Source organism: Phocoena phocoena, chromosome 5, assembly GCF_963924675.1.
Source record: "Phocoena phocoena chromosome 5, mPhoPho1.1, whole genome shotgun sequence".
NCBI classification, from domain to species: Eukaryota; Metazoa; Chordata; class Mammalia; order Artiodactyla; family Phocoenidae; genus Phocoena; species Phocoena phocoena.
This window is the reverse complement of record NC_089223.1, coordinates 21,353,816-21,372,492: the sequence shown is the minus strand read 5'-3', so window position 1 is coordinate 21,372,492 and position 18,677 is coordinate 21,353,816. Positions and strand designations below refer to the sequence as shown.

The window sequence follows — 18,677 nt, the reverse complement described above, 5'->3', positions numbered from 1 at the left end:
GGGATTCTTTCTCCTCTTCCCAAGAACATACAATTATAGAGGTTTGTTCTGCCCATGATTACTTAAAATCACAGCATGTCAGAACCTAACAGGACAACTCCATCCAAGACTAAGGTATTTCAGTTTTCTTTCCAAAAACTGCAGTTACAGAAACATTCATTTTGTCTGCCAACACAGGGAACAATTTTATTTTTAATATCAGTATTGATATCAAAGACCTTTTTCTGAAATTGGAAAATAGTACTAGACATTTTGGGGAGCATAAAGTAAACTGTAGAAATCTAGAGATAATGAGAAATTATAACTAGAAAAAATGAATTTTAATTAGACTTTGTATAAACCTGGTCAAAAGCACTTTGGTAGTGTAATCAAAGGCCACAATTCCACTTTCAGGAATTTATCCAAAGAAAATAATCCAGAAGAAAGAAAATGACCTATGCGTAAAAATATACTGTAAATTGGAAGCAACCCAAATGTTACAGTAGTGGTTTTCTTTCTATACAATACAAAATGATAACTGAAAATATTTAGCAACAAGGAAGAGACGTTTATAATATTAAAATTGGGAAAGAAAACGAGATTCAAACTGGAGGCACATCCTGATGGCCACTAGACATATTATGCAAACAAAAAGAAAAAGTCTAGAAAAAACTAATTTTTATTAATCACCTGATGGTACCATGCTCTATGCTAGACACTTTGTTTACAACCGTCCTGTGAGGTGAGCAGTTTCTCTCTATTTTGCCTTAATTAAGGTTAAGTAACTTGCCCTAGGAAACAAAAGTAATTGGTTAAGACTGGAATTAAAACTCAAGTCTGACTCTTAAAACATTTGCTTTTCTTACTACTGTACACAAAAACTTTGTTGTGCTAGGATTATTGAGTGGCTATTTTCTTTTTAAAAAAAACTTTCTGTAATGCTACTATATTTTTATAACATTATCTTGTAGTTGTTCTAAGAACCTTACAGGGTCCCTTAAAAGACTTTATAATCCAATGTCTTTTGTTTTAGACTCATTTAGAACATTGAATACAGTTTTCTAAATGGAAAGGTTTTCTGGCTAAAGATTTTGGGCAAAGATGTCTTTTCACATATGTGTAATTGTCATGTGCTTTTCTGATTTACTATAATTTTAAAACATTTCAGATGCAAAATTTATTCAGAAAATAGTCTTTTCAGGATTTTTCTTGAGAAATGTCTTTTTTTTTTATTAGAAAGGGTCTAGCACGTTTTTGCATTTAAGATCTTATTCTCAGTTCTGCTTCAATCTTGACTTTTTTCCTTTGTGTAGTAGTATAGTTTTATAATCTCAGCTGTAATAGAAGACGAAATGGTGGAGAAAAAGAGAAGGGAGAAAATACTGAGTGTTCATTTACATTATTTGAGTTTGTATATAAATTGCAATGTTTGATTTTGATATAAATAATTTGGCATTGTTGTGACTGAAACCTTTGGAGATTATTACTTCAGCATTGCTTTTACAGAAAGTGGTAGCCCATTTACCTAGTTAAGTCAGGATCATCGTGACATTTATTGACAGCTCCTACTTCCTTAACTTACTAAAAGCAAATGTTAAGCAGCTACTTTCGTCTACAGTTCTTTCCAAAGATATAAATTATACTCAGTGACTCCCCACCCCATGTTTACAGAAGGGAGAAAGAGCTTTTATTTTGTCATTACAATGATAAGGGAGTCCTTTATGAAACTTTTGGCTTAGGGACTTTTAAAGAGCTAGAATTTACCTCAAAACAAACGTACTAAAGTGTGAGGTTGAATATTTTCAATCATCCTTAAGACATTTTTCACTATAGTGCATGAATCAATAAATTTGAAATGCCAATGAGCTTTATAGATTTCTAGGAAATCATAAGAATGTATCAGTGTTAAATTCCTGATTTTGGTGCCTAGATTTGGGTTATATAGGAGAATGTCCTTGTTTATAGGAAATATACATTAAAAGATTCAGGGATGATACGGATGAGGTCAGTAATTTACTCTCAAGTAATTCAAGAAAAAATAAAGTTCTTTATAGCATACTTGCAACTTTTAAAGTTTGAGGTCGTTTCAAAAATTATTTTAAAATAGTGAAGATTGGGTTGTATTCTGTAACTATGAAAGAGTGAAGCTGACTGGTCATGAGAGTCCTAAGCTGAGTTAGCTATTGGGTATTTTTTATTTGAGAAGTAATGGAGTGTTTTATTAAATTATTACTTAAAATTTTATCTTTGGTTTTAGAAAGCATTATGTCTAGTGATTTCAGTGTATTTTGATTTAATATGTTGGTAATTCCTCTATTGTGGTTGAGAGAAAATTTTACCCATTGAAGTTCAGGGTAGAAGATTATCTTTAACATGTCCTGTCTGTCAATATGATACGTGTAATATGTTTAAATTGGTCTTTAGTGTTGAATCCAGATGACACATTTGAAGTATTAATTGATCAGATAGTTGTAAACAAAGGAAACCTACTAGAGGATGTGGTTCCTCCCATCAATCCTCCCAAGGAAATTGAAGATCCCAGTGATAAAAAACCTGATGATTGGGATGAAAGAGCAAAAATCCCTGATCCTTCTGCTGTCAAACCAGAAGACTGGTAAGCAAAGAATTCAGTAGCAAAGCGTTCTTTGGCATAAAGTAGCGTGTGTTTATGTGAAGTAACGTGTGTTTAAGTGAAGTTTACAACCAATGAAGCTTATTCTTTTAAACATCAGTACTACTTATTTTGACTATTTTGGGTGAAATACTTCTCTAAAACGGATTTTGCAGTCCCCTGCCTCTTAATTTTCATTTTAATTAATATTTTAATTTTGTTGCCCTTTTCAATATAGTATTTGTATGTTTTCAATGCTGTGGGGGAAAAAATTCCATGAATCTAAAACCCCAACACTTTAATTTCAATTCCCAGTTTGATCTTTATCATGTATGTGTGTGCATACTTTACATAGTTGCGGTGTTTTCAGTTAATGATTAGTTGGCTTAAAAAGCCATATTCTCAGCATCTTATATAGGATTTACTCATACCAGTTTGCTTACCCATAAAATGTTCACTAGCTGAGTATTTGTGTGTTTTCCATTCTACAGGATTATGAATATTTTCCTTAAAAGAAATGTATTCAGTTCCAGATTACCTATAGCCTGAATTCAGATGGTGAGGGATAGTTTTATATCTCCACATTTAACTGAGATATTCTTTGTCCTTCAAATATGTTTTGTAATTTCTCCCTAAAATCTTGTTACCTTTATTCCTAAGAACGTTTTTTTTTTCCTGCTGACAGTTAACTCTTAATTATGGTTTTGCTAAGTAAATTATCTGTCTTTATGTATTTAACCTACCCTATTGGTTATCTATTGCTGTGTAACAAATTACCAAAAAACTGAAGACAACAAACATGAACTCACCCAGTTCCTGAGAGGCAGGAATCTGGGAGTGGCTAGCTCCCTGGTTCTGGCTCAGACTCTGCTGAGGTTGCAGTCGAGCTGCCAGTAAGAGCTGCCTGCATCTGAAGGCTTGACTTGGGCAGCTGGAGGATCCACTTCCCACTGGCTTCTTGTAGCCTTTGTCAGGAAGTTTCAGTTCCCTGCCACCTAGGCCTCTCCTTAGGTCAGCTCATGACATGGCAGGTGGCTCCCCTGGAGGGAGTGATCCAAGAGGGAGAGAGCACAACCACAGAAATTGCAGTGCCTTTTATGACCTAGTCTCAAAAGTGACATGCCATCACTTCAGCTGCGTTCTGTTTGTCACACAGACCAACCCTAGTACAGGTGGGAGGGGACTACATAAAGGTAGATGTACTAAGTATGAGTAAAAAAAGTTTTATTCTTAGTTTACTAAGAGTTTTTTTTCTCCATGATTGGGTGTTGTATTTTGTAAAACACATTTTGTGCATCTATTGAGATGACCACGTGGTTTTTCTCCTTTATTTTCTTAGTGTGGTGAATTATATTGATTGATTTTCTAATGTTGACTAACCTTGCAATCTCCTTGGTCAACAAGTATTGTCCTTTTGATGTTTGCTGGATTCTGATTGCATGGTTTTTTTTCTGTCAGATTTATTGAAGTATAATTTTCATACAGTTAAATCCATTTATTTTAGATATACAGTTCTATGAATTTGGAAAAATATATACAGTGATGTAACCACTACCGCAGTCGTGATGTAGAATATTTCCGTCATTCCCCAAAGGCCTGTATATCCTTTTGTAATCAATTCCCTCCTTCCACCTTTAACCTCTGGAAACTACTGATGTGATTTCTGTCCCTTATAGCTTTGCCTTTTCCAGAATATCTAAGATGGAATTATACAGTATATAACTTCTGTTTCTGATTTCTTTCACTCCGAATGATGCTTTCTGAGATTTATCTGTATTTTTTCTTGTATCAGTAATTTGTTTTGTTTTATTGCTGAGTAGTGTACCATTGTAGGGATGTATCATAATTTGTTTGTCTATTCACATATTGATGGAAGTTTTGGTTGTTTCCAGTTTGGGGCAATTATGAATAGAGCTGTTACAAACATTTGTGGTCAGGGCTTTGTATAGACATAATTTTTTCCTTTTTCTTCGGTAAATGCCTAGGAGTGTGATTGTACGATAAGTGTGTGTTTAAATTTGTAAGAAACTGCCAAACTTTTCCAAAGGGCTATACCATTTTGCATTCCCACCATTATGTAAGAGTTCCAGATGTTATACATTAACAGCATTTGGTGTTACCTGTTTTTTTAACTGAGATATAATTGACATATAATATTGTAATAGTTTACGTGTACAACATAATGATTTGATATATGTATATATTGCAAAATGATCACTACAGTAAGTTTAGTTAACATCCATCGCTTCACATAGTTAACAGCTTTCTTCTTGTTTTGAGAACTTTTAAGATTCACTCTTCTTAACTTTCAAATGTATGATATAATGTGGTGAATTGTAGTCACCACGCGTACCTTACATCCCCAGGACTTATTTATCTTATAACTGGAAGTTTGTACCTTTTGACCTTTTGGTATTATCTGTTTTTGTTTTTCTGTTTTTCTTTGAATATTCTAAAAGGTTTGTAGTGGTATCTAATTGTAGTTTTGATTTACATTTCCCTAGTGACTAATCCTTAATCTCCCCAATTTTCATTTACTTGCCATTCATATCAGTTTCTTTGGAGAAGTATCTTTTCAATTTTTTCCCCTGCTTTATTTGTGTTATTTTTTTATATTCAGTTATGAGAGTTCTTTATATTCTGGATACAGGTGTTGTGTCAGTGTTCTAGTTCTGTATAACAAATTACCCCAAAATTAAGTGGCTTAAAACAACATTTGTTATCTCTCAGTTTCTTGTGATTCAGGATTCTGACTGCAGCTTAGTGGGTCCTTTGGCCCTGGGTCTTTCAGTTGCAATTAAGATGTCAGCTGGCGCTATAGTCATCTAAAGGCTCAAGGAGGAGCTAATCCAGTTTCAGTTTCACTCAAGTGGGCATTGGCAGGATTCGGTCTCTCAAGGGACTGAATTGTTGTTGGACTGAGGGGCTCGGTTCCTGGCTGGGTGTTGGCCAGAGTCATCCCTTGGTTCCTTGCAATCTAGGCCTCACCACAGAGTATCTCACAACATGGTAGCTGTCTTCAACGGAAGCAAGGGAGAGGGGAAGGGAGGGGAGAAGACAGTGCGAAGAAGATGGAGGTTACAGTCTGTACTGGGTTAACACTGTCCTCCAAAATTCCATGTCTACCCAGAACCTGTAATTGTGACTTTATTTGGAATTAGGACCTTTGCATCTGTAATCAAGTTAAGATGAAGTAATACTGGATTAGGGTGGGCCCTAAATCTAGTACTACCGGTGTCCTTGTAAGAAGAGGGAAATTTGGACACAGACACACAGGGAGAACACGATGTGACAACTGAGGCAGAAATTGCAGTGATGCATCTACAAGACAGAGAATGCCAAGGGTCATCAGTGGCCACCAGAAGCAAGGAAGAAACAAGGAAATATCCTGTCCTGGAGCCTCCAGAGAGAGCATGGTCCTGCCCAAAACTTTGATTTCAAATTTCTAGTCTCCAGAATTGTGAGATAATACATTTCTGTCACTTTAAGCCACCCAGATTGTGGTGTTTTGTCACAGCAGCCTAGGAAAACTAACATACAGTCTTTTATAACTTAATCTTGGAAGTAGCATACCATTACTAATTTCTGTTCATTAATAGCACGTTATTAGGTCCCACCCACACTCAAGGAGAGGGGACTTCACATGGACATGAATACCAGGAGGCAGGATCATTGGAAAACAATTTCAGAAGCTGCCTACCTCAGTCTGAGATTGCCAGTGCCAGAGTCCCTGAGGTGAGGACCCGGTTGGGTGGCACCCAGATTTCGCAGTACAGACACCGCAGTAATAAATGTTACTTTAAGCCCCTAAGTTTTGGGGTAATTTGTTATGTAGCAATAGTCAATTAATATAGATATGCAGTATGCAATATTTCCTTTCACTCTGGGGCTTGTCTTAATTTTCGTAACAGAGAGCAGAATTTTTAAATTTTTATGAAGTCCGGTTTGTCAATATTTGTCTTTGATGATTCATGCTTTTTACATCTTACTAAGATAAGATGTCTTTGCCTAAATGTGACAAAGAATTTCTTTTGTTTTCTAGACAAATAGTTTTGACTAAAACTCTGTTCCGAGTTAATTGTTCTATGTAGTATGAGGTATAAATCAAGATTAATTTTCAAAAATGTGGGTGTCTAATGGTTCCAGCATCTCTTATCATCCATTTAATGTCTGTAATGAGCTGTACTGATGTCCCCTCTTTCTTTTCTGATATGGCAGTTAGTGTTTTTTCTTGATGTGTCTAGCTGAGGGTTTATCAATTTTATTGAGCTTTTTGGAGGACCAGCTTTTGTTTTAGTTTTTTCCCTTCCATTGGCCTTCTTTGTATTTCATTATTGCCTTCCTCTTCTTACTTTGGACTTAATTTGCTTCTCTTTTCTACCTTATTAAGGTCGAAAATAATTTTCGATAGAAGCAGCTGTAAAATTTCTCTAAGCACTGTTTTAACTAAGTTCCACAAATATATATTCAGTTCATACTGTTATATAATTTCCCTAGTGATTTTTTCTTTGAATCATGTATTTTTAAATGTGTTGCTTTGTTGTCAATTATTTATGGATTTTCCAGATATGGTTTTCATTTTAACTCCCAAGTTAATTCTGTTGTGGTCAGAAAACATTCACAAACATCAATTACATCAGCATTGTTCAAAAGCTTTTATATTCTTAATGGTTTTCAGTCTGTTCTCTTACTGAGAGAAGAGAACTAAAATCTTCAACTATGATTGTGGATTTGTCTTTATCTCCTTTGAGTTCTTTTAGTTTTTGCTTCAAGTATTTTGAAGATCTGTTACTAGATCAATTCACAGTATTTCATGACCTCTTGAGGAACTGACCTTTTTATTATTATAAAATGTCCTTCTTTATAAACTCTTATAATACTCTCTGACTTGAAGTCTACTTGGTCTGATATTAAATCAGCACTCCAATTTTCTTTTAAGTCATGTTTCCATTGAATATTATTTTCCATTATTTACCTGTAACCTGTATATGCCTTTATTTTTCAGGTGATTTTCTTGTAGGCAACTACATTTGGGTCTTGCCTTTTAATTTGAGTGTTTTAAACCATCTACATTTAATGCACTTATTGCTGTGGTTGGGTGTAAACCTACCATCTCACTACTTGTTTTTTCTTTGTCCCATATATTCTGTGGCTTTTTATAAAATGTTTTTCCTGGCTTTTTTCGGATTGAGTTATATTTTATTTGAGTCTTCTATTTTTTCTTCTCTGTTGGCTTTTTGGCTTTTCATCTGTAGTTGGTTGTTTTGCCGGTTGCTCTAGGGTTTGCAATATGCATCTTAAACCTATTTCAGTCTACTCTCAAATAGTGTTATGCCACTTCATGTCTAAGTTAATCATATGAGAGTCTTATATTTTCTCCCGTACATCCTTCATGCTATTAGCGTACATTTTCTTCTTTATATACTGTGAAGGCCATGCATATTTATTCTTCAATCAGTCTCTTTTTATCGGACAGTTATGAGGGGAAAAGTTCTTTTATTTACCCACATATTTACCATTTCTGGTACTCTCCTTCTTTTGTGTAGATAGAAATTCCTGTCTGTTATTGTTTTCCTTCTGCATGATAAACTTGTCTTAATACATTGTAGTACATACCTGTTGTCATTGCATTCTCCTAAATTATTTGTCTGAAAATCTCTTTATTCTGCCTTCATTTTTGAAGGATTTTTCACTGTGGGGTTATAGGTTGATAGTTATTTTGCAACAGCCATTCCTTATCGTGAGGCTCACACTGATTCTGATGAGAAGTCAGTTGTTATTCTCAACCTTGTTCTCCTTTACCTAATATGTCATTTTTTTCTATTTGGCTTTAAGATTTATTTTCACTGTTACTGGTTTTCAATAGTTTGATTTTTTGTTGTGCCTTGATGTCATTTGTTTGTGTGTGTGTGTGTGTGTGTGTATTTGCCTTGCTTTGGATTCTTTGAGCTTTTTGAAATGTGGGTTTATAGTTTGTATCACATTTGGGTAACATTTGGCCATTATTTCCTTAAATATTTATATATGGCTCCCCATCTCTTTTTTGGGATACCACTTAAATGTGTGTTAGACTGCTTTACGTTTGTTACACAAGTCGCTGAGAATCTATTCATTTTTTAAAACCAGTTTTTCTCTGTGTACTTCATTTTGGAAAGTGTCTATTACTATTTCTTCAAGTTCTTGTTGTTTGTAAACATTGGGGTTTACCACCTATTCAGATAGAATGTTGCTCCTGGAAAACCAAAAGTATTAACTTGTTGACTGTCTTTTAGATAAATAGGGGTACTGGTTAGCAGTGAAAATGTCTTTGCCTTAAGGGAAATAGTATAGGGAAGTAACTTGTGCAAGGTAGGAAGAATAGTACTTTTTTAAAAAAATTAATAAGTCACTTATTAGTGTATCACTTCCATGAATTCATGCTATCAGGAAAGGTAGGACTGCATCCCTCCATGTGGGCTTTCTAACATTGCTTCACAGTTGTTTGCCCATAAAGAGTAGGGTTGGGACATGAGAGAAACTGTACAATGAGAGAAACTGTATATACCAACCTCATTCTGATTGGTGAAATGTGTGAGAATTTTTTTTATAAAGTGCTAAAAGAGATGCACCCTTAAATTTTAAACCCTGGTTACTCTGAGCCCTCAGAGACCCTAAGATAACATTAATAACAGGCAAGTACAAGTCTTTACATAAATAGATTTGATTATTTCAGTTTGTTACTCAGTCTTTACATATATATTGTTGATTATTTCAGTTTGTATTCAAGTTTTGTTTGGAAAATCATAATGTAGCTTCTTATTTAAAATTTTTACTTTTCTGTAAAGACGAAAATTATGTTAGTAATTCTATTCACTACTTACTGTGACTATGTTTATATACTTTAGAATTTACTTTCTAAGTGTTATTTTTTAATGAAAATTTAAAAATTACTAGAATTAAATATGGAGAGTTTTAAAAAAATAATATTGGAGTAGGGAAGACCTTTCCAAATATGACATAAAATTGAAGAATCATAAAGGAAAATGTTAATAAATTTCAACTACATGAAAATAAATGTTTTACATGGCAAAAAAAAAACCAAAAAACAAAACCTCACCATGAGCTACATTAAAAAATGCACGAGAAACTGGAAAAAAAAATTACTTCATATAGCTGACAACTGATTTCTTATTAATTTCTAATATATTCCAGGATATTAATTATAGCATTATTCATCATAGTAAGTTTTTGAAAACACTATTCTCAACAATAGATTAAATAAATTATGATATATTCACAAAGTATAAAACTATGCAACTGTTAAGAAGAATGAAGCAGATATATATTTATATAAAACAGAGCTCCTAGAACAGTCTTGACATGTAGTAGTCATCCCATATATGTTTGTTGATGAATGAGTTTTTAAGTGAACAAAAGCAAGGTCTAACATACTCTGTATAGAGTGCTATCATTTGTGTAAAAAAAGTATGTGTGTGTGTGTGTATATATATATATATATATACACACACACATATACACACACATACATATGTGCATGTATGTATAGAACATAACAAGTAATATATATAAAAAAGTGTATAGTAGAAGATTTAGGTGGATGAGAGAGAGGGGAGGTAGTAGGTACAAAGACAGGGTAGGAAATGCCTTTTGGTACCCTATGAATTTTGTAGCGTGCATTTTTAAACTGCTTGAATAGTTAATAATTAGCATAAAATACTGTATTTACAGGGATGAAAGTGAACCTGCCCAAATAGAAGATTCAAGTGTTGTTAAACCTGATGGCTGGCTTGATAATGAACCGAAATTTATTCCAGATCCTAATGCTGAAAAACCCATTGACTGGTAAGCATTCTTCATCTTCAAATGTCAATTTCATATGTTTCTTACTTGCTTTTTTGTTACTAGTTTATATGACTGACAGGAGAGACTTGAGGTTACTCCATTTGCTTTGTTCTAATATCCTAAGGAATGAAGACATGGATGGAGAATGGGAGGCACCTCAGATTTCTAATCCGGCATGTCAGATTGGGTGTGGCGAGTGGAGCCCTCCCATGATAGGTAACCCAAAATACAAAGGAGTATGGACACCTCCAATGATAGATAACCCTAACTACCAGGTAATAACCACTTGTTCCAGTCCCATAGTAAACTTTAAAATGTTGTGCTATTTATCTAGTTATTGATAATGTTATGTTAACTTCAGGAAATTTGATTTGTATAATAGTGTGCCTTAGCTATCTTAAGAAGTCAAAGAACATAGTACTCCAACTAATTTATGTTTAAAAAGTGAAACATTCCTTATTTAATTTTCTGGGGGAATAAAATTAAGAACTAAAGATAAGTTACTTTATACTATATTTTTCCTTATACTGATGATCACTTTGGAATAAAATTTTATTTTAGAATTAAATATAAGAAGTGACTTCTGATCAAGAAGACTCAGGTTGCACATTTTAGTAATTAAAGTCTGTGCTTAATTAACATGCTCCTTACTCTCTGGTATTATTAAAATTGAATTTTTTTCCCTAATATGAATCAGATATTTTTTGAGTATACCTAGTTTTGGAGGTAGAAGTCCTTATGTTATCCATTTAACCCTCTAGTTTTATCTAATTATTCATTGACATTTTCTAACATTTATTTTATATATACAGTTATATATTCTTTTTGCTCACTGTAGTTTTTCTTCATAGTATTTATCACAAAATGTCTGTTTTGGTAATTTTTTTAACGTCTATCTCCTTCATTAGATTTTAAACACCATAATGCAGGGACCATGTCTGCCTTGATTACCACTGTATCCTAGCATCTGGCATAGTGCCTGGCACAGAATAGACATATGTGATGGTGGAATAAGTCAGTGAGTGATCATATTGTCCAATTTATTTGATTTGGTTGAGTTTAATCATTCAAGATCTAATGGAACTTCTGTGTTGAATAATTGTTCTGAGATTCAACCGTGGTTGATTATTGATGCCTATCACGAGTATATGTTGAAAGGTGCGGTTCCGTTTTTGCCATACAGTGATCTCTGATTTGAACAATTTTAATGATATCTTGTCTTGAATATCTTTACTAAATGTAAAAAAACCCAACTTGTCTAATATAGTGTCAGTTGTGAAATTTAATTACTCAAGTTTCTGTATTGGATTTTCACTCTGCCTCTTTTTTTTTTTGGCAGTTTACTTATTTATTTTACTTATTTTGGCTGCACTGGGTCTTCATTGTGGCGCTCAGGCTTCTCTAGTTGCAGCGTGCTGGCTCTAGAGCACACGGGCTCAGTAGTTGCACTGCGTGGGCTTAGTTGTGGTATGTGGGATCTTAGTTCACCAGCCAGGGATTGAACCCAGGGCCCCTGCATTGGGAGCACAGAGTCTTAAGCACTGGACAACCAGGGAAGTCCCCTTTTGCAGAGTTTAAAGTCATTGTTCATAGGGAACATCGTGTTCCGGATAAGAAGAAACAAGATTTTATTTCTAGTGAATTACTAATGAATTAATTATAAGTTAAAGTTTTCTTTTTTCCATTTAGTATTGCTAATTTCATTCAACACCAACTACTTCTTGAGTAACATTTATAATGAAATTATTTTATTTGAAAATGTCTTTAAATTATTTTTTCTCACAGGGTATCTGGAGTCCTCGAAAAATTCCTAATCCAGATTATTTTGAAGACAATCACCCATTTCTTCTGACTTCCTTCTGTGCTCTTGGTTTAGAGCTTTGGTCCATGACCTCTGATATCTACTTTGATAATTTTATTATTTGTTCGGAAAAGGAAGTAGCAGATCGCTGGGCTGCAGATGGTTGGGGAGTGAAAATAATGATAGAAAATGATAATGAGGTACAGTATTTACCATACGGTAATAATAGGATGTGGTCCTGGTTATAGGTTGTACAAATGGCCTTTAAAAAAGGTAAATAAATGTGCGATAATTACTAAATGCTAAAGAAGCATATTTAAATAAATTTATGTAGACAGAGTATTTAGCTTTACCAAATATGATACAGCTTCATTATAAACTAATAATGAATTATATATATGTAAGTCTTCATTTCATTTATTAAATTATGATAGCATAATGGGATTGAGTGCCTTTTGATGGTTATAGAAATGAGACCACTACTACTACTAGAAATGAGACTTAATATCTTTGTCACCTATCAATTTAAGGCCTAAGTGGGAACAGTAATCTAAATATTCTTTATTCATTTTAACTACTTTTCACTTAGAGGAGTATAGAAACTTTTAAAATTATTATGTTTCAGTTTTTTTCCCCAAATCTTAACACTACTTAGAAAAGAATAAGCTAAGTATTTCAACACAATGCATCTTGGAGAATCTATCTTTAAAACGAATTACTGTAAAGAAAAATGTGTACCTCACATTAGGTCTCTTTGGATATTAGCAAAAACCATCAGAAGAGTAAGTAAAGGTAAAGGGATTCTCATTTGGAAACTCTTTTAACTAAAACATTTGATGATTTTAGATTTTATTTTAGTAAGAGAAACAATTTCCTTCCTGAAGGTTGTGTGTAAAATTTGTTAATAAACAAGAAAAAGAAAACACAATGATTATCAGGTTGATTTTTTTTTTTTTTTTAGTAAGTTTTTTAAATGTACAGGTTGAGTTATCAGAGAGTGTACTTCTAAATGAACCAGATAATACATCCATAAAGAGTAGTTCTATCCTGAAACTTACCAAAAAAGAAAACTGTCCTAATTCTTGCTGGTAGGTTAGCAATATTCACCTATATAGTATAATGTACCTTCTACTACAAAGTGTCAAACAGCAATGCATGCGAATAATTGTTTAAACTTTATGAAGTATAAAATGAGAAAATAAAATATTTTTTATCTTACAAATTCACGATTCCTTAATATAAAACCACCTAGGTGAAATAAGTTTTTTGTTTTTGTAGGCTGTATCTCTGAATGAAGGTTTATAAAATCTTAATTGCCTTTTTATGCTTATTTCTTCTCTAGCCTAGTATATTCAAACAGTTGATGGCAGCTACTGAAGAGCGCCCATGGCTTTGGTTCATTTATCTTGTGACAGCAGTGCTTCCAATAGCATTAATTACTTCATTTTGTTGGCCAAGAAAAGTAAAGGTAAAGAAAATGAATTTTTGTCAACAGTAAAAAAAAAAAAAAAAAAAAAATCTCTTAGTGTTTAGGAGTTCTATATTGGAGCAAGTGGCTCTTAAAAGTAATAAACTAGATTGCCTGTGAGTTTCTACTGATAGTTCACTATGATATCACTTATTGCAAAAAATCTTTTTGTAAATAGTGCTTTGCTTTTAGTAAAAATAGCTTGTGTTAAACTGCGACAGAAAAGATATGAAGATGCGGAGTTCAAAAAACTGGACATATGTAAACCACAAACAAAGGGAGCACTAGAGCAAGAAGTAAAGGGAGAGAAAGCAGCCCTGGAGAAACCAGTAGACTTGGAAGAGGAAAAACAGCAAAGTGATGGTGAAATTCTTGAAAAAGGTAGGACGATGACGGTGATTTATAATGGGGACAAAGCTGGGCAAAGCTGACTTAAAATAGTAGATTAAGTGGTAAACACGGGCTGTTGCACTTGTTTATTGTCAGATTTATACCATTTGAATCCCCAAGAAGGCGTGCCTGGCGAAGAGGAGTAACATCCTTGCCTGGGTTGTACCTGAGCAGACACCCAATGTATGACTTTTGTTTTCTAGGAAGAAAGAGGTGTAAAAATTGTTCAGTTGCTTCAGAACCTAGCAACTATGAATCCCGTAAGCCATAGCTTGTTTTTGTTGTTGTTGTTTGGTTGGGTTTTTTTTTTGCGGTACGCGGGCCTCTCACTGTTGTGGCCTCTCCCGTTGCGGAGCAACAGGCTCCGGACGCGCAGGCTCAGTGGCCGTGGCTCACGGGCGCAGCCGATCCATGGCATGTGGGATCTTCCCGGACTGGGGCACGAACCCGTGTCCCCTGCATCGGCAGGCGGACTCTCAACCACTGCGCCACCAGGGAAGCCCTGCCATAGCTTTTTGCAAAGATTTTTCTCCCCTCCAAGGATGAGATGGGAGGTACAGACCATGGCTTCTGTAGAAGAGTAATCGGTTTAAGGCAGGTGATTGCAGCAACAAAATCCACACCAAGTCTCCCAAGGGCTGTTGTTTATCAGATAATTTATCATGTGGAACGAACAGTTTAATCTCTTGAAAGGATTACTAAATCATACGTCCCCTTGCCACCCTCTACTAAACTCCAGAAGATGTTAGAACTGAAGACAGCTGAGGCTTTTTGGTGCCTCTCCAATGTGACTTCCTTATGCACATTGAGGTAGCAATAAAACTATTGATATTTGTCAGGCATCCCAAGCCAGGCTCCAGAATGAGCCCTTTATAACCTAAATTATATCTTGAGCACTGTTTTTAACTTAATAGTTGATGCAACAGTTGACTTAAAAAACATACTCCCTCAAAACACACATGCACACATGTATATTTACATATATGTGTGTACACACACACACACACACACATTCTTTGGTTTTCATTTTACATACAGACTGAGTGCTTTAAAATTCTTTAAACCTGCCCCTTTCCTCAAATATGATGATTTATTTATAAAATGTGATAAAATAAATATTTCTATTTAAATTTTTTAAAATGTCTAATGGAAGAAATTGCTTATAAATATTGGAATTTAAATACATCCCTCCACTTTTATTTAATACTTTAAGTAGCAAAATTCTAATTCAAGTTTTTGCCTTTAATAAAATCTATTTAATAAAAAATTCTAGAAGAGGAAGGTGAACGTGAGGAAAAGAGTGAAGAAGAAATTGAAATCATAGACGGACAAGAAGAAGGTAATAAATCAAATAAGTCTGGATCAGAGGATGAGGTAAGCAACTCTTTAACAGAAAATAAACTAGTTTCTATGTATGACTGTTAATCCATAAAAAAATATTTAATAAAAACAATCTGGTTTTTGAAGAATTTTTTGCCATATTTCTCCCATCTTTCTTAAGAGCATACATATTGTTTTAAAATGTATCCTTAAGGAAAGCATGAAAATAATGTAATTTATGTCCTCTTAATGCCTAATGAAACTGTATAAAGTAAGCCTTTGGTTTACAAAATATAAAGAGAGAACTACGTCTTTAAAAAATGACTTCATTAAAGTGTTTTGTTGAAAGGTGTAATAAGCAGACCATCTGAATATTTTAAAAGTAAGTCTGTTTATTACCAGACAGTTTTCTTTTAGCCATTGTGAAAACGTTCTCACTGTCACAGTTATTTACTGTAACATTTTGAAAGATTGCATTCATTGGGTAGTTGAGTACTGTGCCTGGTAATGGTGTTTTTCTCAAATCTTTAATAAACTAGTTTTTCATTAACTTGATATGTCTGCCCCCTTTTCCATCCTGATGTATGATAGAACTTTCCACAGTGCCTTTTTTTATAGTCAGTTATTATGGAATCAGAAACCATCCAGGTATAATTCAGAACCCTAGCTTTCTTCTTTCACCTATTATATACCCCCCAAGCCTGTTTCCTCTGCTTCTCTAGCCCTCTAAGAGCTGCATAACCCCACCTGCCGGTCACCGTCCCCAGCACTCTCATAGCTTAGAGTTAGGTAGGGTAAAGGTCCGTTATGCCTGGACTGTTGCATGTGATGAGATAAACTTGCTGTTTTGTTTATTTGAAGAAATCTCCCAGATAAACTTCTGTTGTTAGTATTTTAATTGTTTTCTAAAGCTTATTCAGTACATATACCTGGTTACTGGTCTTAACTGCCTAGTGAGTTTTTTTTAAATGGGCTTTGGGGCTCATTATCTAGTATGAATATCTTTATTTAGAGGGAGCTGGGTGAAGATAATTTCTTTCAGAACAGAGTTTTAAGCAGTCCTTGTTTCCTGCCGTCACTCTTTTAATAGTAATATTTGGAATCATTCACTGAATGTGTATTCTAGTTATATTTTGCTTTGTAAAATATTTTGTGTACTTTTAAAAGTATCTAAATTCCATCTTTTCATCTTCTTATATGTTTGTCAGTGAGCTAAAATAAATCAATTTTTATATAATATAACCTTTAGAAATAATTATAACTATTATGTATAATACCTGCATTATTTTATTGTTATACAAGTTTAATTTATATATAAACGATTATTCTGGAAGGATAGAATTAAAGGAGAGAAAAAGCCCAAACCATAAGTTTAATGTTTCCCTTTCCTCTCTGTTAATTTTTCTCAAAGTGTTAGGTACCAGAAGTTCTGAAAAAGTCTCTGTAAAACCAGCTCAGCAATTCATTACTTACAGAAACATTGTGATGTATAGTTAATGCTGAATATCCCACAATGAAAATATCATGTAACCTTTAATTAACCGTGACGTTAGATTAAGTTGTAAATCATGAAATAAAATCATGAATTGAGTTATTAGCATTATTCCTTGTCAGATGCATATTTGACAAACAGTTATTCTAAAAATGTAATCATGGCAAAAGATGAACAAATTGAAACATCAATTTATATACACGTTTTTGATCAGTTATTAAGTAAAGGAACATAAAAATAAAGATATGTATGTATATAAACATAAAGATGTTTTGTTAGAAACATGTATTTTAGAGAATAAGAAATACATTATTTACTACTCTCTCCTAGTTGTCCACTGTATGAAAATAAACGTTTTCATATATTTTTCCCTAGATGAGGGAAGCAGATGAGAGCACAGGATCTGGAGATGGGCCAGTAAAGTCAGTACGCAAAAGAAGAGTACGAAAGGAATAACCTGTATTCAAGTATTTTTAATTCCTAAGAGAGAGAGTTGGCATTCTCAAGTGAACTAGACTCAATCTGCACATCCTGTTTCTACTATCTGGCAATGATATTCTTTCAGACATGTATTTTAATCTTATTTTTCAGAAAAAAAAAAAAACTTTGAAGTTAACCTGGTCTTTGAAATTAGAATAAAAGAAAAGTGGCACATTACATGTCAAATTTTAAGAGATTAATAGCATTAGAAGTTACACAGTTTTAATAGTTTGGAGAAAGTTTTGGTTTCTACAGAGCAAAATAATATGCAGCAACTTCACTGCTATTGGAAGAATCAGTTATTGGAATTTCCCCTTAAACGGCTATACTACAGTATAACTGGTAGTTCCATAGTATAAATAAGAGTGAGTTCTGTTGTACAGAGCTAAATGCAATAAAGTTTCTGCATGGTTGTTTGTTTCTATCAACAACTGAAAGTGTTGTATGTGACCCACATTTACCTCCTTTGTGTCAAATTATAGTTATGGTCCATTGTTCACGTAAATTATAGAGTCCTTTAAAGAGGTGCTTTGTTGACAGACAAATCAACAAAACTGAAATGTCTATGTGTCATTCATAGAATCACTGGTCAATAGTCTATTGCAGCATACTTATATTTGAATACAGAGATAAGAGGTTTATCAAAACAAAATGGTGCACAGATTTTTTGGAAGCTGTTACCGTTGTTTTATGCCAGAATGGCTTACTCTGTTTACAAGATTGCTTATGCCTACATTGCTCTTGAAAATAACATTTAAATATTTTTTCTTCTTTAAATGATACCATCTTTAATAGGTAAATTATTATGGGGGAGTCTTTCTTTTATCTGATCATTAAGAGATTGTAGTGGCTAATAGATATCAATCATCATGCTTTGTATTTTTATCTTTTTTCCGACAAAGTCGAATCTATCTTCTGACAAATTCAAATCTATTGTCTCATCTAGCTTCAAAGCTGCCTCTATGGTAGACTATTGCTCCTCTTTTTAAAACACAATTGACCCTTTAACAACAGAGGTTTGAACTGCGTGGGTCCACTTATACACAGATTTTGTTTTCAATTAATTCTATAGAACTACATGGTATGTTGAATCCTCTGATGCAGAATCTGCAGATAAGGATGGTCAACTATGGGACTTGAGCATCTGTGGATTTTGGTATCTGCCACGCGTCCTGGAACCAATCCCCCATGGATACCAAGGAACGACTGTAGGTACCAAAAGTCACAGAAGTACATTATAGTAGAGCTGTATTATTCCATTTAACATATTTAAGAATTTTTCATGTTTGGGTGA

At 33.8% G+C, this 18,677-nt stretch overlaps 1 protein-coding gene across 2 annotated transcripts in view; it reads left to right on the top strand.

Moving 5' to 3' along the window:
• CLGN (calmegin) overlaps positions 1-18,462 on the top strand; it is a 44,409-nt gene extending 25,947 nt beyond the window's left edge. Inside the window, exons 9-16 of one of the 2 annotated variants that reach the window (XM_065877171.1) lie at positions 2,404-2,593; positions 10,319-10,432; positions 10,557-10,707; positions 12,218-12,433; positions 13,576-13,701; positions 13,923-14,082; positions 15,365-15,465; positions 17,279-18,462. In XM_065877171.1, the coding sequence (XP_065733243.1) occupies positions 2,404-2,593; positions 10,319-10,432; positions 10,557-10,707; positions 12,218-12,433; positions 13,576-13,701; positions 13,923-14,082; positions 15,365-15,465; positions 17,279-17,359 (1,139 nt within the window). In that variant the 3' untranslated portion in view covers positions 17,360-18,462. The remainder of the gene's footprint in view (positions 1-2,403; positions 2,594-10,318; positions 10,433-10,556; positions 10,708-12,217; positions 12,434-13,575; positions 13,702-13,922; positions 14,083-15,364; positions 15,466-17,278) is intronic. The other variant, XM_065877172.1, reaches the window with a different exon arrangement.
• The last annotated feature ends 215 nt before the right edge of the window (positions 18,463-18,677 follow it).